Genomic DNA, 24301 nt, shown 5'->3' with positions numbered 1-24301 from the left:
TGTCTGCCTCAGGCTTTTTCTTCAACCATAAAAAGGGAATATAATCTCACTTACCTTCTGGGATTGCTGTGAAGATTAAATGACATATTGGTAAAACACTTAGCACAGTGCCTGGAACATAGGTACTTAATAAATGCTTCCTTCCTTTTTCCCTCCCTCCCTCCATTCCTTCCTTCTTCCAAAGAAGCATAGTATTTCAGGCCTTTCAGTATCCACTTGGCATTGCTGTTACCACCTCCGAGAACTCAGGATGATAAGCTCTGACAAATTCTGCCTAAATTTAGGTCCTGTGATTTCTCTCCTTCAAGGCTAGTCGGTGACTAGGGGGTTTAGGCCAAGTATAAAAACAGGAGCCATGGAGATAAAACACCAAAAATTTATTCAGGGACTTAAATGGAAAAAATACCCTTGTAGAACAATCTATCGTAATTTTGTTTTGTTTTTCAAAAACTCGAAGAAATACAGTTAGGCGACCATAATATATACTTTATATTCCATAGTTGGGGGTTACAGGGTCTGAAAATGTCATTCTGTGCTTCAGTACAATTGAAAATAAATAGATTTGTTGTTCATTCTTCCTCAAGGCAGTTAAATAAACTCATGCAAACCCAATGTGCCCCGGCTTTCTGGAGCTCCAGAGGTTGGTCCCTTGCTCGGCATTCTGGGAACAACCAAACCTAGAACCTCTTACCCCCAGGCTTGGCAAAGGGAATCCAGGCAGTCGAAAGCTCCCAAAGTTGACCCTCCCTCCAATCCCTCTGGGAACACCTGGGACCCACATCCCCTCTTCATGAAACTTGGTCCAGGATGCCCCCCAGAACCAACGGTTCGAGAGAGAATATCTTAACCAAGGGAGGACTGTGGCAAATTTTCCTCCCTCCTGTGCCTATGATCCTGGGGAGCAGATAAATACATTTATTTCTCTAGGCATCTATAGGGTATGGTTTGTACAACATTGAAATTAGCATGAGAAAGGAAGAAAGTCAGGGTTGTTTCTTTAGCGGAAACATAGCAGCGTGGGGGGTAGGGGTGGGGGAAGGTGTGGTGGTGCTCTCTGTGAAGATTGGAGAGCCCCAGCCTGGCTGAGTCTGGCTCTGGGAGGACCTCTAGCCTTCCCACCCCCAGGCCCAGATTAGTGCCTGGGCCTGAGATGTTGGCTTCTCATAGTTACAAGGACTGCTGGGGTTTGGCTCCATACAGACACAAGACAGGACAGTGGGCCAAATGAACAGCCAGGCTTATGGAGTGGGAAGTAGGCAGCAGGGATGGTGGGGGGTTAAGGCAACATGCGTGCACGCCCTGGTGGAGAGGGAAGATGGGGCAGCCATGGTCTGGGGGCTGGGGGTGAGGGAACAGCCATTGGCAAGCAGGGCCTCCTGGATATTTTGTACAGTCATCCTTCAGGCTGGTGGGCCCTCAGTGCAATCCCTGCTCAGGATCAGCCCCCTCCCCACCTCTCCACCCCCATGCAACCTGAAACCTCTTAGATTACCTGAAGCCAAAAACCTAGCGCAAGGGAAGGGAGATTTAAAGTGCTATGGTTTGATATGTGTGGTGAGGGGAGAGGGCATAGCCCCCACCCAGGTGCACCCACGGTGGCGGGAGCTGTGAATTCTGTGACTTCTGTTGGTAGAGGGAATTGGGGAACTTCTCAAGCTGTCACTTCTGAGCACCACGGCATCTAAGGACAAACACCGTTAGGGAAAGCAGAGCTAGGAACCCAGAAGCATAGAGGAGGGAGGGTACAGCTTCCTGATGGCCACCTTTCTCCTTGGCTCCTCCATCATCTCCAAGTGAGGCACTTCTTCCAAGTCAGAACTGGGTCAGGTCTGTTTCAGAGGAAGGACTCATACCCCGGGGTGAACCACAGCTACTACAAACAGCTCTTTGGCATCATTCCCCAAGAGGTGATTCACAAACCTTCCATCTCACATCTCTTCCCCATCTTCTGCCCCATCTCACCCCCCAATGCTACTGATAACCTCAGAGAAAGGGGACCCTTGAGACACAGGAGAAATTACTCGGGGCTCTGATTTGAATCAGGATGACTTGCAAACTTCTGGTGGGGAAACATTGTGCCTATCTGGGGGCTGATTATTCCAGGCAGGTTTGGTCCCATTCGAACAGTGGGGCAGGTATCCCAGGCATCACCCCACCCTCTGTTGGTGGCCTCCTAGAGCAGATGGATACCCAATACTGGGGATTTGGGCATTTTTGCCGAAAGGTCCAGACTAACATTTGGCTCCCCTTAAGGGGCAGGGGCTCAAAGAAGCAAACACGTTGATGTCTAATAGCCATCACATCTAGGGCAGCATGAGATAGGGCCACATTTTCCTGACTGTTCCTGCCCCCTTACACACAGTGCCTAGTGGGAGGCAGCTGCCCCTGGAGTCTGAGTTCTTTCTCCCTGGCCCCCCAAAGTCCTCAGGGGGCCTCATCCTGAGTGAGTCCTGTGAAAGGAGCTTGGCCTTCTGGACGAGGGGCACCGGCAGTCTCTCCCTACTTGGCATCCCGCTCTGGCCAAGAGAGGCTTGGGAAAAGGGTGGATGCAGCTGAGTGCAAGCGGCATACGGCAGCCAGCTGGGGCACCCCGACAGGGGGGCAGTAGCCAGAGGCCGTGGGGCTCCACGGGGGGCGGAGGGCTGAGCTAGTGCAGTGGTACCGGCAAAGGTGGAGGCTGCTCCTGGGGTTCAGCCGCCCGCTGCTCCCGCATCCTCGGCTGCAGGCTCCGATCCGCCCCCTGAGGGGAGGCCACAGCAGGAAGAGAAATGGAGACAGAAACGGAGGAGAGGCAAGTCAGGCAAGGGAGCAGGCCATCAGGAGGCCGGCCACCACTGGCCAGAGGCAGCGGGGAAAGCCCTGGCCTGGGCTTCGGATGCCCGCTGGCACAGCCTTTGCCACCTGGGACAAGTCACTTGATTTCCTAGGGTCTTAGATCTTTTAGGTTCTCTGTAAAATGAAAGGATTGCACTGGAGAATCTCTAAGACCCCTCCCAGCCCTGACACCCCCTGTTCTATGGCCCCTCCCAGCCCTGACACTCCTTGTTCTCAGGCCCCTCCCAGCCCTGACACCCCCTGTTCTATGGTCCCTCCCAGTCCTGATACCCCCTGTTCTCAGGCCCCTCCCAGCCCTGACACTCCTTGTTCTCAGGCTCCTCCCAGCCCTGACATCTCCTGTTCTGAGGCCCCTCCAAGCCCTGACATTCCCTGTTTTAAGTTAAGGGTTCTAAGTCTAGGTCCATGGACTCCCATGGCGTCTATGGATAGATTTTCAGGGGAGTCTGCAACCTGGATAAGAAAAGAAAATTACATCTTTACTTTCACTAATCTCTAACCGAAATTTAGTGTTTCCCTCAATTATGAATGTAGGCATGGCTAACATGGAAACAGGTTTTGCATGATCTCTCATATATATAATTGAAAACAAATTTCCTTCTCAAGGAGGGGGGAGGGGGAAAGGAAGGAGAGAACTTGGAATTCACATTTTTTAAAAAATCATTGTTAAAAAATTTTACATGTCGTTGGGAAATATTAACAAAATAAATATAGTTTTAAAAAATCATCAATGTAAGCAACCAACATTATTGTGAGAAGAGGCCCACAGGCTTCAGCTGACTGCCAAAGGGGTCTGATACAGAAAGGTTAGGCAGCCCTGTTCTAGGGTTCTTCCACGTCTAAGACCCACCTCCAGCTCTGACATCCTCAGTTCTAAGCTTCCCTCTAGTCCTGACATCCTATGTTCGCAGGTTCCTGTGAGTTCCGAACTTCTGTTCCATGTTCTAAGGTCCCTCCAATGACAACACTTGGTTATAGCATAAGCTGTGAATGCACAGCCTGTCTGGCCCCTCGTCACAGGCTCAGCCCTCAGACAGCAGGCTGCACCATCCTCGTCTGGCAGGAAGGGACATCTCTTATCTCAATCACCAATAAGCTCCTGCTTTGGGCCACCATTACAGTAAGACATCTGTGAGGCAACTCCAGCCCAGGTGCTTTGAGATCTCCTTACTGAGAACACCCTCTAATCCCAGCTTGACTGGGGAATCCCTTCCTCCCTCAGACCCTCACTTCCCCTCCACTAGCACAGCAGATGCTGTCTAATTCCGTCCTCAACCTGGGGTCTTCTCTATGAGTCCTGTGACCTCTTTCATGAAGCTGACTGAGACCAGCTTACCAGGTAGATCACATCCCCTTGGTGTGGGAAAGTCCTAGGGAGAATCTTTAGTCAGGGCCAAGTGGCAGGGAGAGGGGTCTCTAATTCCTTGGCTTACTAGAATGATCCCCACCTTCCCTTTTCTTCTTCTGCCTGGTGAGATAAGAATCCCCCAGACCAGAACCTCAAGCTAACACTTTCTGTGGAGTCACTCACCTCTCTTCCTTGGCTCTTTCCAAGGACCAAATGCCAGCAGGGTGGGGCCCACCAAACCCTAAGTGGCAATGACCAGGGACCACAGGGGATTTTCTCTCTCACTCTTCTCTGTCTGTCTCTCTCTCTCTCACACACACACACTCCCCTTCAGTCCTGACCCTCCCTCATGCTATGAGGCTCTCAGAGACCTTTATCTTGTCATGGGTGCCTCCACTCAGACCTCCCTCTGCAGGAGTTTTCCCAGTGGGTTGAAGTGACTAATGGAGTGGAAAGAATATTTCTGTACTGGGAGCCAAAGGACCTGGATTCAGATTCTAGCTCTGTGACCTTCTCTGGGTCTCAGTTTCCCCACTTGGGGTATAGAATGTCCAAGGTCCGCTCCAACTATAGAGCTATGATCTGTACATGTTTTGCAAATGTTTCTGTCTACCTCCAGGTAGCCTTCCCTCAGAGATCAGCCAGTATTTAAGAAGTCCTACAAAAGTAGGGTCTGTCTTGGCAGAGTGTGGCACAGGTCCTGATACTCTGCCAAGTACCTCTATGACATGAAAACATTTCTTTCTGAAAAGTTATTGACTAGAAGAAGACAAACAGGTCAATTGGGCAGCTCAAGAATAATAGAATCTGAGAATTAACACGGATCTCAGTGACCATCTGTTCAAATCCCCTCATTTTACAGGCAGGGAAACTGAGGCTCACCGAGGGGGGGGAAATCTGGCCACAGGGCCCCAAGGTTTCCCAGTGAGATGCCCTTCCAAACCCCATGGGGGCAGAGCCCACTCCTGGCTGCCTAGAGCCCTGCAGTGACTTTTGACAGCTCTGCTGATCCCCGTTCCAGCAGCCGACCTCAGGACTCCTAGCTACACGCTAGCTGTGGGGCCTTGGAGCTGGCCCTCTCTGGGCCTCCATTTCTTCATTTGTAAGAGGAAAGAAGGGTTCTATAGTTCTAAGATTGAGCATTTGAAGAGACTTCCAAGACAAATCTAATTCAAACCTTCATTTGACAGAGGAAACCAAGGCCCAGAGAGGGGCAGTATAAAAAAAAAAATAGCCAAGTGTCTACAAGGTTAGATGAGGTGATCTCAAAGGTCTGGCCCTTCAAGTTCTGACACACAGTGATTCCTCAAGCCTGATAACCAGGCTTCCTTGGCATCCACACTGGATGGAGGCCCATCCAAGGGACTTCCAAACACTTCTGTTCCATGGGTGGGAGAAGTGGCAGGTCACAGACCTGGCTGCCATCTTGAGTAGGGATGAATATCCCTATTCCCAGTCCCCATTACAGAAACACAACTGGGTGGTGTTTCACCCATTGGTCAAGTGGAGAGGAGAGGAGAGAAAGAGACAGAGAGGGGGGGAGAGGAAGGGAGGGAGGGAGAGGAGAGAGACAGAGAGAGGGGATGGGGGCGAGAGAAGGAAGGAAAGCTTGTGAAGCTAAATCTAATGAACAAGGCTGGGGGAAAAGGCAACTCTTTAAGGGCAACAGAAGTCGGGGTGTCTCGTGTGCCGAGACCGCAGGGATTTGCTGGAGCATCTGGGTGTCCACCAATGGTTCACGGCCAAGGGTTCTAGATACTGCAACTGTGGGTCCTTTGGGGATGTAAAGGAGGACATTGGTCCTACAGCCTCGATGAGGGCACCCCAAAGGTGCACTCAGACAGTTCATGGATTACATGGTGGTCTCTCTTTCTCTTTTTAAATAAAATCATATAAAGCTAAAGATAAAAATAAAAACAAAGTAGCCCAACAGAAGTGGTGATGACGATATGCTTCTCACTGGGGCAAACCCGAGCGCCTCCTTGGCCCAAACATCTGTAACCTAACGGTTTTTAATGGCAGAAAGTGGGCCGCGAGGTTTTCGTTTCTGATGGGGGCCCAGAGAGGTCAGGGCGGAGACAAGGGGGCGGACCCATCTACTCTAGCCACAAGAGTCTATGATTCCCAAGATTAGTTAACTAACAGTTTCCATTTACATCAACCCACCCAGGAACAGAAACATGGAGAATTAAGGCTTCAAGTAACAATTGTCCCCCCACCACATTATACAGTTAATACAAGGTGTGGACAAATGACGGATTCTAGAAGACCAGAGAACAGAGACAACAGAACCATTTGCTTGGTGGGGGGTACGAGTGGGGAATCCACGCACAGAGGGATTAGAGACCCAAATAACTGGTGCTCATCCTGGAAAAATATACACACACAGCCCTCTTGTCACACATGGCACAGAAGGATTCAGCAAGTACAGAGGGGAACACCGTTCTCCTCCTCCTCAAAGCTGAGAAATGGAGGTGTTTGGAAGTCCTGGAGGGAGAAAGGGAGAGGTAGGGGAAGGGAAGGAAGGAGGGAAAACTTGGGAAGCTAAATATAATAATGACCAAGGCTGGGGAAAAGGCAACTCGTTAATAGCAACAGGAAGCTGGGAGTGTTTCATGTGCCAAGCCCAGGGGCATTCACTGGAGCAGCTGGGCGCCTGCCAAAGGTTCTAGATACTACAACTTTGGGTCCACCAAGGCTACCAGCTCCAGGAAGATTGAGACAATGAGCCAGCATCTTCATGCCAGTCAGACCACAGAGAATTCTAGGGACCTCACAGGCTGAGGCATGGCCCCAGGGGGACTTCATTCAGTCTGAAGCAGCCTATACTCTCCAGACCACCATTTACCCCAGAGTCAAGTGTAGGAGACCTATGGTGGTGTCCTTCACATCCTTAACTCTTCACTTCTCATTGTCAAGACAAGGGGACAGGGTCCTTAGGCAAGTAGAGGAAGGGTCTCCAGCACAAGGTGGGTGCTCTCGTCATCCCTGGAAAAGTGCCTCTGTACCCTCAGCTTTCTCTACGTGGCAACTTTGGCTCCTACGATGACCAGGTGCAAAGAGCTAGCTGGGGGTGCCAGCAGGCCTGGGGGGCACACAGGTGGGATCTTGGGCACATACTTGGCAAACAGTTTCTGCATAGTTTCGGTGAGGGATGTGCCTTCTTTCTCACACGTTGGTCAACTGAGCGCAGGGATCTTTATGCTCACTCCTCTCTCTCTAAGAGCTGATGGGAACAAAAGAAATTTCCTTTGGATCCTTAATGGAATCACCCCACCCCCATCTTTGTGGTCAAGCCTAATGAGGTATGTGTGCTCTGCCTGGAAAAATTGAGAGTAAAGTTGATGAGCTTGGTCTAAAGTGAGAAAGAGAAAGAAAGGGGGTCTCAGCCAGGTAGGAAAGTTGGCTCTTGGGATATGGTAGAACCCCAGGTCACCCGTACTACCCAGTCAGGTGATCCTAGAGGACTGGGCACTTAGCCTCATGGCCTCACACTCACTCCTCAGACCAAGCGGTGGCATTGGGGTGGTGCGTTGATGTGGGCCGAGCTGGAGAACAAGGAGAGACACGGGGCTGTAAGCTAAGCCATCTCCCCTAGGAGGTCCCATGCATCTGGACAAGCTGACTTCTTAGACCTGGGTCTTCCTGTGGTCCATCTTTCTCTTATCTACCCCCTTCCACCCACAGTCACAATCATTGCACGAGGCTGTTAGGGAGAGGACTGCAGAACCCAGGGACACAGACACGCACTCGTTGGATGAGAAAGGTCTTTGTTTGGACCCCTCTTCAGAGCAGCATCATTAAATGTGGGCCTCCACTCGCCACCACAAGCTCATGTTGGCTGAGAGGCCCACCGGCTCTCCCAGAGATAGATGTGTGATGTCCAGGCCTGTTGTGCACCCTGGGAAACTAGATCTGGCACAGGATCTCAAAATGGCGCCCAAGTCAAACCATCTTCTGGAATGGAGCACAAGAGTGCCTCTTCTTCTGACACTCCCAAGCCAGTCAGTTCTCAAGACTGTTCCATTCCCTTGGGGGTGGTGGGAGGGGAAAGAGGTTGAAGAAGGTAGACTTGTGGGAAGAAGAGGGAGAAAGACAGGAAAAATAGTAGGCAACCCCCCAGGTGGCATCTCCTTGGTTTTCCATCTTCAGGGTGCCAAAGGTCACAAGACCAGGATAGGATGAGGCTCTCTCTTCACACTGAAATTTCATACGTGGTCCCACCTACTCCAGACACCTTCTTAACATTTGTGTGCCTGGTAGGGCTTCCAGGGACCCCCTGGGTGCTGGTCACAGGCCCCAATCTGGGAAGGCCTTTAGACTGTCCGTTTAGAATACTCTGAGGGGTCTTCAGCAGCACATGCTCCCTGTGGGAAAAGAAACACATACACACACACACATACACACACACACACGTGAACACACAGAGGCTTGACACAACATTTTAGCAGCCAAGGCCACAGGGACAGACCCATCCTGGCCAAAAGTCTACTCCCCCTCCTTCCCGCTTCTGTCCCTTAGGGCTCTGGGATGGGACGCCTCTGCTGACATGGTCAGGAGCCACAAGGACAATCAAGGGGACGAGACGGGGCGGGGGTAATGACACTGACAAGGACCACACACTGCTGGGACCCAGGTCCAAACACCAGTGGGAAAGGCTGGCCTATTCCTCCCTGCCCCCAGAGCCCAGACCCCCATTTCCTTCCAAGAAGCTGATGTTTTTCCTGCACCATTAACATCTCAACCCTTCCCATTGGGCCAGAATCTTGGGGAATTTATGGAAGACACTTTTTTTCCCTGGATGGAATCCCAGAGTAAGGAGAAAGGTGGGTGGGGGGAGACACCATCATCATGCTCACATACTGTGCCCTGGTCAGCCCTGGAGTCTGCTGCCTCTCAAAGTCCCAAGGGCAAGCCAGCAATGGAAGAAGGGTTTTGTTGAACTTTAGTGGAAAAGATGCTATGAGATGAAAGGAAAGAAGCTGGGGGACCTGGATGCAGGGGGAAAGAGCACTGGGTTTGGAGTGATCTTGGGTAAATTCCTTCCTTTCTCTGGGCCTATGAAATGAAAGAGTTTGGTTAGAGGCTCTCCAAGACCCTCTCCACTTCTAAATCCCATAGTTCTAATCCTGTCTTTGCTGCTGACTTGCTCTGGGACCTTGCTCAAGGCTCTCTGGGCCTCTCCCTCCTCATCTACAGAGTGAAAGGGCCTGCTGGCCAAGAGGAAGGGGTGATACAGGGGAGAGAACATGGCTCTGGGGGGAGAAGACCTGTCTCCAGTCTGCCCTCAGATGCTGATCAGCCTTGGGTGGCCAGAAGCACTCCACACAAGGGAGCATCTGTAAATACATCCCCCTTGTCAGATTCCCTGCTTCTCAAGCCTATGAGCACTCTTCCTCTCTCAAACACTAGAGGGCACTATGGATCCACAAGTGCACCACCATGGGGAGGCCCAGGAGCTTAGGAAGGCAGGTGAGCTCTAAGTGTCAGGTAGGGAGCCAAGAGGGCTGGGCAGCAGAAGGGCGCAGGGATATATGAGCCACATTCCCCCAGCCTGGAGGAGAGGCTCAGAGGGCCCTACTTCCCCAGTCCCAGGTCAAGACTCTCCCCTATAATGAACGACCAGACTCAATTGGCCTTGGAGTCAGAGGACATGAATACAAATCCTGCCTCAGACACTTACTGCCTTTGTGATTTGGGGAAAGTCTCATAACTCCCCTTGTCCTCAGATCCCTCATCTGCAAAATAAGGAGGCTAGATTAGGTCTAAGTGTTAAGAATCTCTAGGCTCATCTTTCTGTGTTCAAATTTGGTCTCAGACACTTACTAGCCGTGTGACCCTGGGTAAGTCACTTCACCCTGTCTGTCTCAGTATCTTCATCTGTAAAATGAATTGAAGAAGGAAACGGCAAACCACTCCCGTATCTCTGCCAAGAAAATCCTAAATGGGGTCAGGAAGAGTCGGATATGACTGAACAACAAAAATGAAGCCTCTGTGAGGTCACTTCCAGCTCTAAGACTATCATCCTAGGCAGGAACTAATTTCACTCCAGTGAGTAAAGAATTGCTAATTACACTAGCCACCCACTGTCTAGCACTCGACATATTATCTAGTTCTTTCCTTACAACAGCCTCAGCAGAAGGTGCATTAACTCCACCTGACAAATAAGGGAAACTGAGGTGGAAAGAGCTGAGGGGCTTGCCCATTCTACTTCCACGGAGCTAGTAATTGTCTATGGTAGGATTTGAACTCAGGGCTTCCTTGATTCCCAGCATGACCTAGCAGCCCACTCTCTGGCAGGATGGCTCCAGTTGTTAGGAAGTTTTCTTTAGGTTGAGCCCAGAGTTTCCTGCCTACACCTCCCCCCAACACCTCTGGTGTTGGCCACCAGAGTCTTGTAGAATGGGCTGGAGCTCTCTTCTCTATGACAATCCTTCCCTTCTGATGCTGCAGACCCCTGCCCACTCCTCTAACTCATCACCGAATAAGAAGTCTTCTCATTATCTAGGCCAGACATTGGTGAGCTGGATAGGCCCGGTCAACTGGCATTCATTATGTGTTGGGCACCATGCTAAGCACTGTCCAAAGGAGGATGGCCAGGACAGAGAAAGGGAGAAAGATCACATCAATACCAACTTGAAGGAGCTGGGAATGGTTAACCCCAAGAAGAGAATCATCTTCTATGGAGGTCGCACAATCCATCCCCTCTTATTATACTGTTGGGGAAACTGAGGCTCTGGAGAGGATAAGTGGTTGCCCATGAAGGACGACAGAAGTGGAGACGTGATTCTAGTCTTTGAGGACCTTCTGGTGAGATGAAGAAGAGCTTTGTTCTGCCTGGCCCCAGAGGACAGAATTAAGAGTAATGTGAGCACAGTGTGGGGAGGAGGGAATTTCAGGGTGATAGACTGCCTGATGAGGAGATTTGTCCCCAGATGAATCAGGCTACCTCAGGAGGTAGTGAGGTCCACATCACTGGAGGTCTCCCAGCAGAGGCTGGATGCCTTCTTGTCAGGGATATGGTAGAGAAAACTCCCAGCCAGGAATAAGTCAGACTTTCAGATCTCTTGCTCTGGGCTTCTGGGCCTCTCCCATAACATCCAATCATTTCTAGAGCCTTCCTCCTCATCCCCTATTACTCAGATGCCTCCTGCCCCTCTCCTCCTTCACCCTGCCTCCTGTGATGAAATGGCCTCACTCCTGACCAATTCCATTCCATCCCATCTCCAATAGACTACCTCCCCTTTCTGTCATGTCCTCTCTGTCACTACCGCCTACAAACCTGCTCGAGTCTCCACCATCCCAGAAAAAAAGTTCCCTTGATCCTTCCATTCTCACTATCACCCTTTATGTCTTTTGCCCACCAACTAGAAAAGGTCATCTCCAATGGGGGCCTCCATTCTCTCTCCTCCCTCATTAATGCCTTCTAATCCAGCTTCCGATCTTCTCATCCCACCCAAACTCCTCTCTCCAATGTGCCCAAGGATCCAGCTTCCTCTTCTCCATCCTCATTCTCCTTGGGCCCTCCGAAGCCTCGGACACTGTCCATCATTCTCTCCTTTCTGGTTCTCCTCCTTCCTCCCAGACTGATCCTTCTTAGTGTTCTTTGCTGGACCCTCCTCCCAATCACACCCTCTAACTGAAGGTGTCCTTCAGGACCCTCTTCTTTTCTACCTCTGTGCCCCTCTTCTGGGTGATCTCATCAGCTTCCTTGGATTTAATGACCATCTATGCTGATGATTCTCCAATTTACCTGGCCTGTCCCAGCCTCCACCTCCAATCTCACGTCTCCAGCTGCATGTCCAGGAGACGCCTTACACTCAACATGTCCCAAGCAGAGCTCTCATCTTTCCCCCAAATCCCCTCCCCCTCCCACCTTCCCTATTACTGTCGAGGGCACCAGACTCCAGCCTCCTCCCAGGCCCTCAGGCTCCCAACTCAGGTCATCCTGGACTCTGCACTTTCTCTTGGCCCTCACATGCAAGCGCTGCCAAGGCCTGTTGATGTCACCTTTGCAGCAGGCAACAAGCTTCTCGTGTATCCCCTTTTGTCTTCTGACCCTGCCCCCACCCTGGTGCAGGCCCTCATCACCTCTCCCCTGGACTATTACCATAGCTGCTGGGGCAGGGAAGGTCTGCCTGCCTCATGTCTCTCCCCACTCCAGTCCAGTGATCTCCCTCCAGCAAACATCTGACCCTGTCACCCCCTACTCAATAAACTCCAGTGGCTCCCTATGGCTCCAGTACAAATACAAAATGCTCTGGTTAGTCTTCAAAGCCTCTGATAACTCAGCTCTCCTACTTTTCCAATCTCTTTACACCTTATACCTTCTCTGGGCTGTTCCAAATACAAGACGCTCCGCTCTGTCTCTTGGCTCTGGGCATTTTCTCAGGCTGGAATGCTCTCCCTGCGGTGCTCTGACCACTGACCTCCCCAGCTTCCTTAAGTCCTGACTAAAATCCCCAAATCCTACTTCCCACAGGAAACCTTTCCCAAACCCTCTTAATGCCAGGGCCTTCCCTTGGCTCATTATCTATTTATCCTGATTATAATTTGCTTTGTAAATATCTGTGTGTATTGTCTCCTTGTTAGACTGTAAACTCCTTGAGGGCAGGGACTATATTTTGTCTCTTGTATGCCTAGCATTTAGCATAGCACTTGGCACATAATAGGTGCCTGATAAATATTTATTGAATTGAAATTGATGGGTGGGAAAAGGGGTGAAAAGTTAAGTGTGGTGTCAAGCTCAACTCTGGGCCCCCCTCTCCCCTTAAAGAACCAGCTCTCAGAATCAGAGCAGACTGTGTCTTTCCAAGATTGGCTTTGGCTACGGAAAGGGGCAGGACAGAAAGGGGTGGGAAGGTCCCTTTCTGGGAAAAAAAAAGATGTGTATTGTTAGTGTTTGTGCATGTGTGTATGTTTGTGTGTGAGAGAGAGACAGAGAAAAAGAGATAGTGTGTGTGTATTGTCTGTGTGTATGTCTGTGAGGGACTGTACTACGTGTGTGAGAAACTATATATTGTGTGTATGTGTTTGAGAGAGTGCATTGTATTGTGAGCATGTGTGTGTGAGTGAGACACAGAAAAAGAGTGGATGTGTGTGTGTATTGTCGGTGAGTATATCTGTGTGAGAGACTATACTGTGTGTGAGAGTGTATGTATTGTGTGTGTGTATGTGTGTGAGAGCATATTGTATGTGTGAGTGCGTGTGTGTGAAGGAAAGAGACAGAGGAAGAAACAGAGAAGAGAGAGTGTGTGTGTATTGTCTGTATGTGAGTATGCCTGTGTGAGCGAATGCATGGTGTGTGTGCATGTGAGAGAGACAGAGACAGAGAAAAAGAATATGTGTATTGTGTGTGTGCATGTGTGTGTGTGTGAAAGAGAGGAGGGAGAGTGTGTGTATTGTCTGCGTGAGTATGTGTGTGCAAGAGAGTGTATTGTGTGTGCATGTGTGTGTGTGAGAGAGAGGAGGGAGAGGGAGTGTATGTGTATTGTCTGTGTGAGTATGTGTGTGCAAGAGAGTGTATTGTGTGTGTGTGTGTGTGTGTGTGTGTGTGTGTGCATGAGTGAGTGAGAGAGAGGAGGGAGAGTGTGTGAGTGTGTGAGTGAGTGAATGATCAGGTCAAGAGGGATCGGTTCCATTATGATTATTTGGGGAGGCAGGGAGGAAGCCAACTTAGGATTTCATCAGGAAAAGAGATTTCCTGCCCAGCATTCTCCTGTTTATAGAGATATTTCTATTGCCCTCCCCTTGAGGAAACTCCCTCTCCCAAAGCCGACAGGCACCTACTCTGTAACTGGACCCCCTTAGGGAGGTTCCTGTAACACTAACGTGTGAAGTTGCTTGCCCAGGGTCCCACAGTCAGTGGGTGTCGGAGCAGAACTAGCACCCAGGCTTCTTCTCCCTGAAAGGTTTTGCTAAAGAGAAGGGACAGCCGACACCAAGAGTTTTCCTTTCTGGCTCTGCTGGCTTTGGCCAAGGCCTGGATGATCATGGCAGTATCTGGAAATGGGAGCAGAGACTTGGAGCATTGTGGGAGAGCAGGGTGAGTTTTCTGAGCTGTCCAGCCTGGCCTGGAGGAATCTTTTACCAACTCTGCTGGTCTCACACTTTGGTGTTATTTCTGAGTTTATAGTTTCCCCTGCTGTGGTGAAGAGATCCCAGATACAGCACTTATGTCTGGGTCTGGAGGGGGTAGAGAAAAGGAGGGAGGAAGCAATGAGCCCCAGGGAGGGGAAGGTAGCAGCAGCAGCAGAAGGGAGGGGGAGCAGATTGATAGGACTCAGCTGTGCCCCAGGAAGGCACAAGGCTCCAGGCCCAGAAGGACCAGTCCTGAGGACCCTGAGGCAGGCAGGCAGGGCACCCAGGGCTCCAAGAACACCTAAACCAAGGCACTGGGCATCCGGGGGCCAGAGGGCTAGGGTGCCCCAGGCCAGTTTCCCAGAGCATTGCCTCTCCCCCCCACTCCAGGGAGCTGCGGGTCCTACTGCCAAGAATCCACACAAAGCCAAAGCCGGGTCTTGGGGGGATGGGGCCACCAGAGAGGCAGCAGGGAAGAGAGGCCTCGCTGAGGACCCCAGGCAGCACTTACCTTTGAACTCCTAGAGGGGGCGGCTCTGTGATTTCCACAGTATTAATAAATGAGACGGCCTTGGGGCCTCCATAGGAAGGCGACCTGGGCATCCCAGAGGGGGAAGGTGGGACCTGGTGGCCCGGGGACATGTAGGGCCCCCCGGCCCCCCGGCCCTGCAGCGTCTGGTGGCTCTGAACGTTATTGTTGGCCAAGTCGGCCTGAAGGGAGGTGGTGGAAGTCCTCGGGGCGCGCGCCATGACCCCGGAGAGGGAGGACAGAGATGACTGCAGCAGGGGGCTCCGGGTGCCAAAGCTGCCACCGCCGGCCACAGTCAGGTTCTCCCGGGAGCCGCAGGCCAGCGCCAGGCTGCGGGGGTCGTCCGACGACAGCGTGCTGACCTGCTGGAGGCTGTAGGAGCTGGGGGTGTCGTAGACGCCAGAGTCCCCGAACACCGAGTCCGGGTGCGAGTGCAGAAGCTTCTCCCGCTCCTCCAGCTCTTTGCGCTCCTGGATGGAAGCCATGATGGTCTTAGAGAGGTTGTCGTAGCGCACCGGCGAAGGGTCCCTGGGGTGCGAGGCAGGGCCTCCCCCGCCCAGAACCGGGCTGAAGCTGCGGGGCCCGGGACGCTGCAGCTCCCCCCCGCGCAGGTGGCACATCTTGGCCGACAGGTAGGGCGAGTGGTAGCCCGCCGAGCTGACCACCGAGTGCGCTGGGCACTTGCGGCCGGCTGGCGACATGGGGTTCAACAGGCTGTCGTAGGAGAGGCTGCTGTTACGGTTAGACAGGGAGTTGGGAGAAAAGATGGTCTTGTAGGGGGTTGGGGGGGCTCCTTCCGGCTTCAGAGGATGGAGGGCGACTTGGTCCGTCCCCTGCCTGCTGGCAGACTTGAGGCTCAGGGACCGCGAGTTGGCGGTGTAGGAATCCATGTGGAGCGGGGACGACTGATAGGTCTTGTGCAGGGCGCCCCGGTGGTAGTCGGGAAGATCCAGGTTGGGCTCCGACTGGTAGTCCAGGGTCCTATCATCGTCCTCCCCCAGGCTGCCATCCTGAAGAGTGATCTATGAAACAGCAAGAGGGGCTCAGAGCCCAGCCTGGCCTCCCCACTCCCACAGGAAGGCTCAGAAAGGGATCCATTGCTTCCCAACAGAGACGGCACAGCCAGTGGAAAGGGCTGAGATCTTGTCTCAGCCACTTCAAAAAGTGTGACCCTGGGTGGCTTACCTCTTCTCCCTATAAGAGGGAGTAGTTAGACTCTCAATTCAGATACTCTATGTTCTGTTCCAAGGCCCCTCCCAGCCCTGCCATCCCCTGTTCTCAGGCCCCTCCCAGCCCTGACATCCCCTGTTCTCAGCCCCCTCCCAGCTCTGACATTCCATATTCTAAGGGGTCTTTCAGCTCTGATGTTCTATGATCCTGAAAGACCTAGGAAAAATACTATGAGGAGATGGCAGAGATAATCCCACCCTCCAAAGAGGGGAGTCCAGAAAAGTCTGAGCAATTCCTCACCTGGTCAGCTGTGGCATGGTAGTGAATCTTGGAATTATTGGCGAAGCCAGGCCGATACTTGTACATGGCAGGAGTTGGAGGGCTGGTCAACTTGGGGGAAAGGCCACCCTCTGAGGAGAAAGACAGAGAGACTTACCCACCAAGGTCAGGAGTCCTTGTGGGCCTCCACAAGATGGGGCCTGAAGGCGATACCAACATGCAAGGGTGGAGAAGGGTGGTAACTGGGGGAGCCTGACCTGAGTCTGGAACTGCTCATGAGGGACTTCAGGACTGGGCAGCCCAAGTATGCCCTGGCCCCCAGTTTCTCAAATATTGATCTCATCACCCTGTAGGCTCTCCCTAGGCAACTGACTCCCTTCCTGCCTCACCCTTTAGTCTCCCTTTCTCCCTCTCTCTTCTCCCCTCTGCTTTTCCCTTTCTCCCCTTCCTCTTTCCCTCCTCCATCTTTTCCTCTCCTTCCTTTTTCCCTCATCTTCTTCACCTTCCCTCTTCCTTTCTTTTCACTTTCCCTAGCCTCATGTCTCCTCCCTTTTCTTCTTATCCCTTCCTCTCCTCCTTTACCTTTCCCCTCTCTCCTCCCCTCTCTCTCTTCCTCCCTTCTTTTCCTTTCCTTCTCTCTTCCTCTCTGTTCCTTCCTTCTCCCTTGTTCTTGACCTCTCCCTTCTTTGGTGTCTATCATGTCTCCCAAAGAGTTGCCTAGCTCTGACCCTGACAGGGGCAGCCCCGCCTTACTCACCATCACTGCTCCCCTGAAGCTCAGTGTACTTGCCGGGCTCTCCCTTGGGGGGCAGGGGAGGCTGCAGGTCCAGGGACTTTTCATCCAGCCCTCCCAGGCTAATCTTGGACTGAATCAGAGAGTTAGTGGTCAGAGGCCCCAGCCAGACTGCTCAGCCCTCTGCCTTCCCCACTGAGAAGCCCAAGAGGCTGGGGTCACCTGGGAAGGCCCCCTCTCCCTGGGCATTCCATCCTTACCTGACATCCCTTGGCTTTGGGTGTGAGCACTAGCATCTTCCAACCCCTCCCCTCCCCAAGGTAGGCTTGCTCTACCCCCAACTTCTCTGGTCTCCACTCCCATCCCGGTCTCAAAAGAGGAATATGTGCACACCATTATCCCAGGGGAAGCTCACAGCAGCCCCTTGAGGAAAGTAAGCTGTCATTATTTACACTTGTTTTATGGGTAAGACAACTGAGTTTCACAGAATGGAAAGTCCCCTGCCCAAGGTCACACAAGACTGAAACCCAGGTCATGGGCTCCCAAGTCAGTTCCTTTTCCACACTAGTGAGTTTCTGTTCCAGAACTCCCACACATAGGCCTAGGGGGGACAGGCCTGGACCCTGCCTCACCTTGCTGCGGCTCAAGGTGGCCTGGATTCCATTGTCACTGACCTTCACAGAGACCTGCCTGTCGGAGAGATCGGGTCGCAGAAATGGGGGCTTCACACTCACGGCCAGCCTCAGCTTGGGCTCTGCCACATACCTGGAGGGGTCAGATAGCATACTGGTTGGAATGACACTCACCTGCCCCCATCTTCAGTAGCAATGGACCAAAGAGAGCTGTGCCCCGGAAGGAAGGAAGGGGATGATGGGTTCATAGGACCTAGACCTGAAAGAGGCATCAGATAGCAGACTGGTTGGAATGGCATCTACCTACCCCCATCTTTAGTGGGGATGGGCCAAGGAGAGCTGTGCCCAGTTAGGGAGGAAGGGTATGATGGGTTCAAAGGACTTAGAGCTGAAAAGGGGCTTCAGGAAGCTAGAACTCTAGCATCAAATCTCTTCTAGGGCAAGCCCATCACTTTACAGGGAGGGCTCAAGGACTTGCCCAGGGTCACACAGGTAGTAAGTAGCAGAGGTAAGATCTGAACTCAGATCTCATGTTCTTTCCATTCAAGTGGGCTGCTTCCATTATTCTTATCTAAAAAAAATGAAGGGATTGGTCTTGGGTGGTCTTTGGGGTCCTTTTCAGGTTTTCATCTTCCTCCCTTTCCCTCTCCAAAGTTAGGAACCTTAGGCCAAGACTTATCCAAAGCCAAGAAGGCAGAGCTAGAATACCAATAGACGTGGTATAATTCTAACTCTAGGGCTTTTTGTACTTTAAGAAGAGAATAAAGGAGATCAGAAGATAAGGGAAGAAAGAAAAGATGGAGAGAAAAGAGGTAGAGGAGAAGTGAGAGAAAAGAGAAAAGAAGGAGGAGGGAAGAGAAAGAAGAGAGAGGCTGAGAAGAGGAAGAGAGGAAAGAGCAGGAAGAGAAGGAAGGAATAAGAAAGACTGAAACAGGAGAAAGCAGGAGAAAAGGGAGGGGATGGGCAGGTGGAGTCGCGGGCCAGCTGACATTGTCTGACTAGTCTCTGTCAGAGTGGGCCTCATGGACAGGAAGGAAACCTTCCACATGTGCCAGGGGGATGGGGCTGGGGGGCTCTGGAGACCTCCCTCCCCAGCAGCTCCACTGGAGCCCAGCCTAAGGGGGGAGAGGAAGAGAACCTGGAGGCCAAGGCTGACCCTGGAGGGCAGATGACTCAGGCCAGAACAGAGCAGGTGAAAGAGGAGAGTGGAGGGCCATGGAGAAAGATGTGATGGGGAGATGGGGGTGGGACGGAATCAGGAATTCAGGCCCAGCAACAGCCAAGCTCTCACTGCATTCATAGGCACAGGGACCCATCATTAGTCATCACTGGCTTGTCTGATAAGGTGTCTCTGTGGGAGATCAATAGCCAGGCCAAGGCCAAGGACAGGAAGGAAGTCCAGGAGCTTATGACCAAGACAAGCTTGTGCAGGAAGGTATAAGTGGATGGTGTGTGCACGTGGGGGTCTAGGATTCCACATGTGAAGGTGCATTTGTGCAGTAGGATGTGAGCCTGTGTATATGGGCCTGCATGCAATACAATTCCACTCGTGCATGAAAGTGATTAAAATGTGTGCTACATTTCCATGTGGTTGTGGTCTATCTTTGCATCTGTCTGTGACCACAGAAGCCCCAAGGTGAGCTGACCACTGACCACTGACCAGGGACGGCATTCTTGTGCCATAGATTGGCCAGCCACTGACTGAGGGCCTCCAAGACCATGGACACCTGACCTTAGTCAGAGAAAGCGGCAAGGCATCTTCCTAGGACTTTGAGCTGGGAGGAACCTCAGAACGCCTTCCTAAAAATCAGAGGTGTCCAAGAGTGAGTGCCATGGGCCCCCCCAAGAGGGTGGCAAGTTTGCCCTCACGGAGGGTTATCTACAGTGGTGGAGATCCACTTCTGTTCAGTCCAGGTTGGACAGGTTGGCCACCGAGGTCCCTTCTAGCTCGAAAATGTTGTGATGTGGTTGTAGAGTCACTAGCTAGTCCAATACCCCTGTTTTACAGATGTGGTAAACTAAGGCCAATAATGGGGGAAGGGATTTGCCCAGAGCTACAGACTTCATGGGCTTATGGCACTAATGCTAGCTAGAGAGACCTCAGCGCCCACTGAGCCCAACCCCTCCATTGTACAGATAAGAAAACTGAGGCCAAGGGAGGTGAAGTGGCTTGCCTTGGATCACACAGGTAGTAAGCATCACACACAGAGTTTGAACCCAGGTCACCTGGCTCTGGAGTCACCGCTTTCCCCCCTAGATTAGTTGATAAGTGGCAGAACCAGAATTTGAAACTGGGTCCTCAGAGGCTAAATCCAGTGTTCTTTAGGAGGCAGAACTTCCAGCCACCAAGAGTGTGGGTCCAGAGATTTCCTTCACCCCCCTCCCCTCCCTCCACAGCACACAGAGCTCCACCTTACCTGGGAGCCAGTGGACTGCACAATACGTGCTCTACATTCCCATAGCATCCACGTGTGAATGGGTTCACGCCTCCGCGGAACTTGCCTGTCACCTGTAAAAAGATCCACCGCACCCCCCCCCCACACCCGTTAGCCCTGAGTCTGTGGCACCTCATTTCTGAGACTCGGTTGTAAAATGGCAATCTGTAAAATGGCAATAATAATGGCACCTCCCTCTCAGGGTTTTGGGGAAGATCAAATGAGTGAATACATGAGAAGCTTCTGGCACCAAGAAACACGAGCAACTATGCTGATCGCCACTGGAGGGAGGCCAGAGCCCAATATGGAGAAGACCACAAGAGGAGGCTGGTGCGTGGTGATGTGCCCATGGGCCCCTCAGGGCCACTCATGAAGTGAGCCCTGCAGATGAGATGTGCCTCCCACTCCTCTGACTCCAGAGCTAGGGGTCTTTCTGATGATGAAGAGTGACATGGGAGAGCAGGGGCCTCTTTGAGGATCCCCAGAGACCAGGGTAGCAAGTTCACAAACTGGAAGGGGGGCCGGTCCTCAAGGAAGACTGTGGCAAACTGAGTGTTTTTACACCCATTTTGCAGATAGGGAAGCTGAGACTCAGAGAGGAGAGCCCACAGCATGACCATCCACGCAGGCTAAGTCCCCACCAGCATAATGCCCATTTATCTAATACTTTGGTGCCACAGGAAGGTCTGCAAAGTGCTTTCCTTATAATAAACACTTGAGGGAAAAAGTGCAAAGATTATTATTCCCATCTTACAAAATAGGCCAAGAGATGAGGGTGGGGGCAGGGGAAACTTGCCCACGATCACCCAGCTCCTAAGTGCCTCCAAATCCAGGGTTATTTCCACTGGACCAGGCTGCTTTACAACCACCCCCTTAACCTGACCTCGGTGGATACTCCTCCCTGCTCCTGCCTTTGGGGCCCCTCCTCTGCCCTGGCTGCTTCACGGCTGAGTCCCTACCTGCTCATTGGTGGTACGGCCCCGGGCCACCAGAACGATGTGGAAGCCAGTGAGGCCGATGACAGGAATGAAGAAAAGGCCAGCCACACACATGACGGCCATTCTGGGAAGTGTTAAGGTAAATGCCAGTGGGGGAGGGGGAAACCTTGGGAAACAGCCCAAACCAGGAGCCTGATAGGCAGCTCCCCTTGCTGTCCCTGGGCTGGGAGCCAGCCCCTCCTAGCACCCACTGAGGCCAGGGAGGGAAATCAGGTTACTGAACCCATTACCCAGATGCAATGACCTGTAGGGAGGGGTTGTCTTCTCCAAAGTGCTCATAGGCCAATGCCTCACAGTTATCCTTGGCCAATGCCCCACCCTCCTGGGGAAGAGAAGGAAGGAATAGGGACAAATGGGAGGAAGGAAGAAGGGAACTGAAGGAGGGGGAAGGAAAGAGGTAAAGGAAAAGAGGATGGGAAGGAGGAAAGAGAAAAGGAGAAAGCTTTGGAAGGGAGGAAGGAGGAGAGAGAGGAAGAAGGAGCAGGAAAGGAGGGATAGCAAAGGAGAGGAAGGACAACAGAGAAGGAGGAAAGGGAAGGGGAAAGGAAGGGAGGGACAGGAGAAGAAGTAAGGCAGGCAGGATACGTGATGGCTGTGTGGGCTGCCCCCAGCTGGTCAGGGTGGTGGAGGACAAAGACCATCCCAAAGGCAAAGACGCCAACCATGTGCGCACTGAGGGACAGCAGAAAGAGGAAAAAGTATCTGTAGTTGCGTCTCCCGATGCAGTTGTTGACCCAGGGGCAGTGATGGTCAAAGTCCTGCAGGGGAAAGAGAGAGAGAGAGAGGAAGAGGGGAGTGAGAGAAAGGAGGGAGAAGAAGAGAGAAAGGAGAGAGAAGGAAAAGAACAGAACAAAAAGAATAGAAAGAGAGAGAGAGAGAGAGAGAGAGAAGCCAGTCAGATATGGCTAACAATGGGGCCATGACTCCTCCTCTAACCCACCAGCTCTCTCTCAGGCCTCAGGCCTTGGGCCATGGGCCTCAGGCTCTAGGAGGGCTGAAGGGGTCTCTGTTTGAAAGGCAGCCCTGGGAAGGGCTGGAACCTAGAATTTGGAATCAGGAAGGCCTGGGTTCAAATCTTGCCTCTTCTGCTTACCAGCTGGGCATATAGCTGGCTGTGCCTCTCCCCAATCTTATCCCCCAAAGAGCAGTATCTACCTACCTAGAAGCTCAGTCATTTAACACCCTGAAAGATGATGCTGTTAAAGTGCTGCATTCAATGTGCAGCAAATTGGGAAAACTCAACAGTGGCCACTGGATTGGAAAAGATCCGTTTATGTCCCAATCCTAAAGAATGGCAATGCCAAAGAATGTTCAAGCTATCTAACAATTTGTTAATTTCATATGCTAGCAGGGGTATGCATAAGATTCTGCAAGCTAGAAGTCAGCAATATGTCAACGAGAAAGAAAGGCAGGCTGGTTTTTGAAGAGGCAGAGGAACTAGAGACCAAATTGCCAACATTGGCAGGATTATGGAGAAAGCAAGGGAGCTCCAGAAAAACATCTACCTCTACTTCATTGACTAAAGCCTTTGACTGTGTGGATCACAACAAAATGGGGCAAATCCTCCAAGAGATGAGAGAACCAGATCCTCTTACCTGTCTCCTGAGGAACTTGTATGTTGGCTAAGAAGTAACAGTTAGAACCAAACATGGAACAACTGATTTAAGATGGGGAAAGGAGTATGATCAGGCTGTATATTGTTACTTTATTTATTTAACTGCTATGCAAAGTCCATCATGTGAAATGCAGGCTACATGAATCGAAAAGCTGGAATTCAGGTTTCTGGGAGAAATATCACCCATCTGAGATGTGTGGCCAATACCACTCTGATGGCAGAAATTAATGGGGGGGGGATTAAGAAGCCTCTCGATAAGGGTAAAAGAGAAGAGTGTAAAAGCTGGCTTGAAGTTTAACATCCAAAAACTAAGATCTTGGCAACTGGCCCTATCACTTCCAGAAAACAGAGGGAGAAGAAATAGAGGAAGCATAAGATTTTATGCTCTTGGGCTCAAAGAACACTACACATAGCAACTACAGCCATGGAATGGCTGCTTGGAAGGAAAGTCATGGCAAATCTGGACAGCAGACTGAAAAGCAGAGACTTCGCCTTGTCCACAAAGGTCTGTACGCTCAAAGCTGTAGTTTTTCCAGTAGCAATGAAGGACTGTGAGAGCTGGGCAATACGGAAAGCTGAGCACCATGGAATCCACACTTTCACAGTATAGTTCTGGAGAAGACTTGAGAGTCCCTCAGACAAGATCAAATCAATCAACAAACGCTTAAAGAAATTGATTCAGGCTATTCACTGGAAGACCTAATATTAAAGCTGAAGGTGAAATACTTTGGGGAAAAGACCTTGATGTTGGGAGAGATGGAAGACAAAAGGAAAAGGGGGTAGCAGAGGATGAGATGGATAGAGAGTGTCATGGAAAAAATGAATGTGAGTTTGGACAGACTTGGGCAGATAGTGGAGGACAGAAGGGTCTGGCGTGCCATGATCCCTGACAAAGAGTCAGACATGACTGAACAACAGCAATAGATGGGGCAGGAAGTGATGAGGGCCTCTGTCAGGCAGCAGCTGTGGGAACAGAGAGAGGGGGACATGTATGAGATGTGCCATGAGGGTAGAAATGAAAAGACAGGGTGTGAGGATGAGGAATCAAGGATGGCCCTGAGGTTACCAGCCTGGGTGAGTAGGAGAATGGTGGTACCTTCAACAGTATGAGGGAAGTTCGGAAGAAGGGCAGGGTTTAGGGAATGATAACGAGTTCAGTCTGGGACATGTTGAGTTGGAGATGACCAAGGAATAGTGAATAGAAATGTCTGGTAGGCAGTGAGATTTGGACATTACCCTATTGTGGGGGGCCCACACCCTCCTACCTGACTTGAGAAATTTAGCGTTGAATCAGCAGACCAAGGGAAGAGCATGGAAGGGAGTAAAGCCCTCTCTTGGTTCATAGTCCAGCCCTGCAGTAACATTGTCCAGAGTTCCCTGGGAGAGCCAGCTGGGTTCACCCTAGCCCCTGGGCACAGGACTCCCTGCTGGCTCTGACTCCTCTGGCCTCAGGATAAAGAGGCAGCTTATTGAGTCTAGTCCCCTCCTATCAGAGGCCACTGGGACCTCAGGGCTCAAGTGAGTTGATCTAGAGCTAATACCTAGAATGGTAGTATACTGCAACTGGAAAGACCTTAGAAGACAGAATGAAAACGTCAGAGCTGGGAGGGGCCTCAGAACAGGGAATGTCAGGGCTGGGAGGGGTCT

The 24301-nt window shown here is 51.5% G+C and overlaps 1 protein-coding gene across 3 annotated transcripts in view; it reads right to left on the bottom strand.

Moving 5' to 3' along the window:
• Positions 1–358: 358 nt before the first annotated feature.
• Positions 359–24301, bottom strand: part of ZDHHC8 (zinc finger DHHC-type palmitoyltransferase 8) — a 76126-nt gene continuing 52183 nt past the window's right edge. Inside the window, exons 4-11 of one of the 3 annotated variants that reach the window (XM_069100865.1) lie at positions 21625–21797; positions 21001–21103; positions 20024–20115; positions 17607–17739; positions 16999–17107; positions 16263–16372; positions 14775–15814; positions 359–2740 (exon numbers count right to left, since the gene is read on the bottom strand). In XM_069100865.1, the coding sequence (XP_068956966.1) occupies positions 2500–2740; positions 14775–15814; positions 16263–16372; positions 16999–17107; positions 17607–17739; positions 20024–20115; positions 21001–21103; positions 21625–21797 (2001 nt within the window). In that variant the 3' untranslated portion in view covers positions 359–2499. Of the gene's footprint in view, positions 8551–14774; positions 15815–16262; positions 16373–16998; positions 17108–17606; positions 17740–20023; positions 20116–21000; positions 21104–21624; positions 21798–24301 lie in introns of all 3 variants that reach the window. The other 2 variants (XM_069100863.1, XM_069100864.1) reach the window with 2 other exon arrangements.

Source organism: Petaurus breviceps, unplaced genomic scaffold, assembly GCF_028583685.1.
Source record: "Petaurus breviceps papuanus isolate PSGF00001 unplaced genomic scaffold, PetGlider_PUasm1.0 428, whole genome shotgun sequence".
Lineage (NCBI taxonomy): Eukaryota > Metazoa > Chordata > Mammalia > Diprotodontia > Petauridae > Petaurus > Petaurus breviceps.
This window is presented reverse-complemented; position numbering and strand designations above follow the sequence as displayed.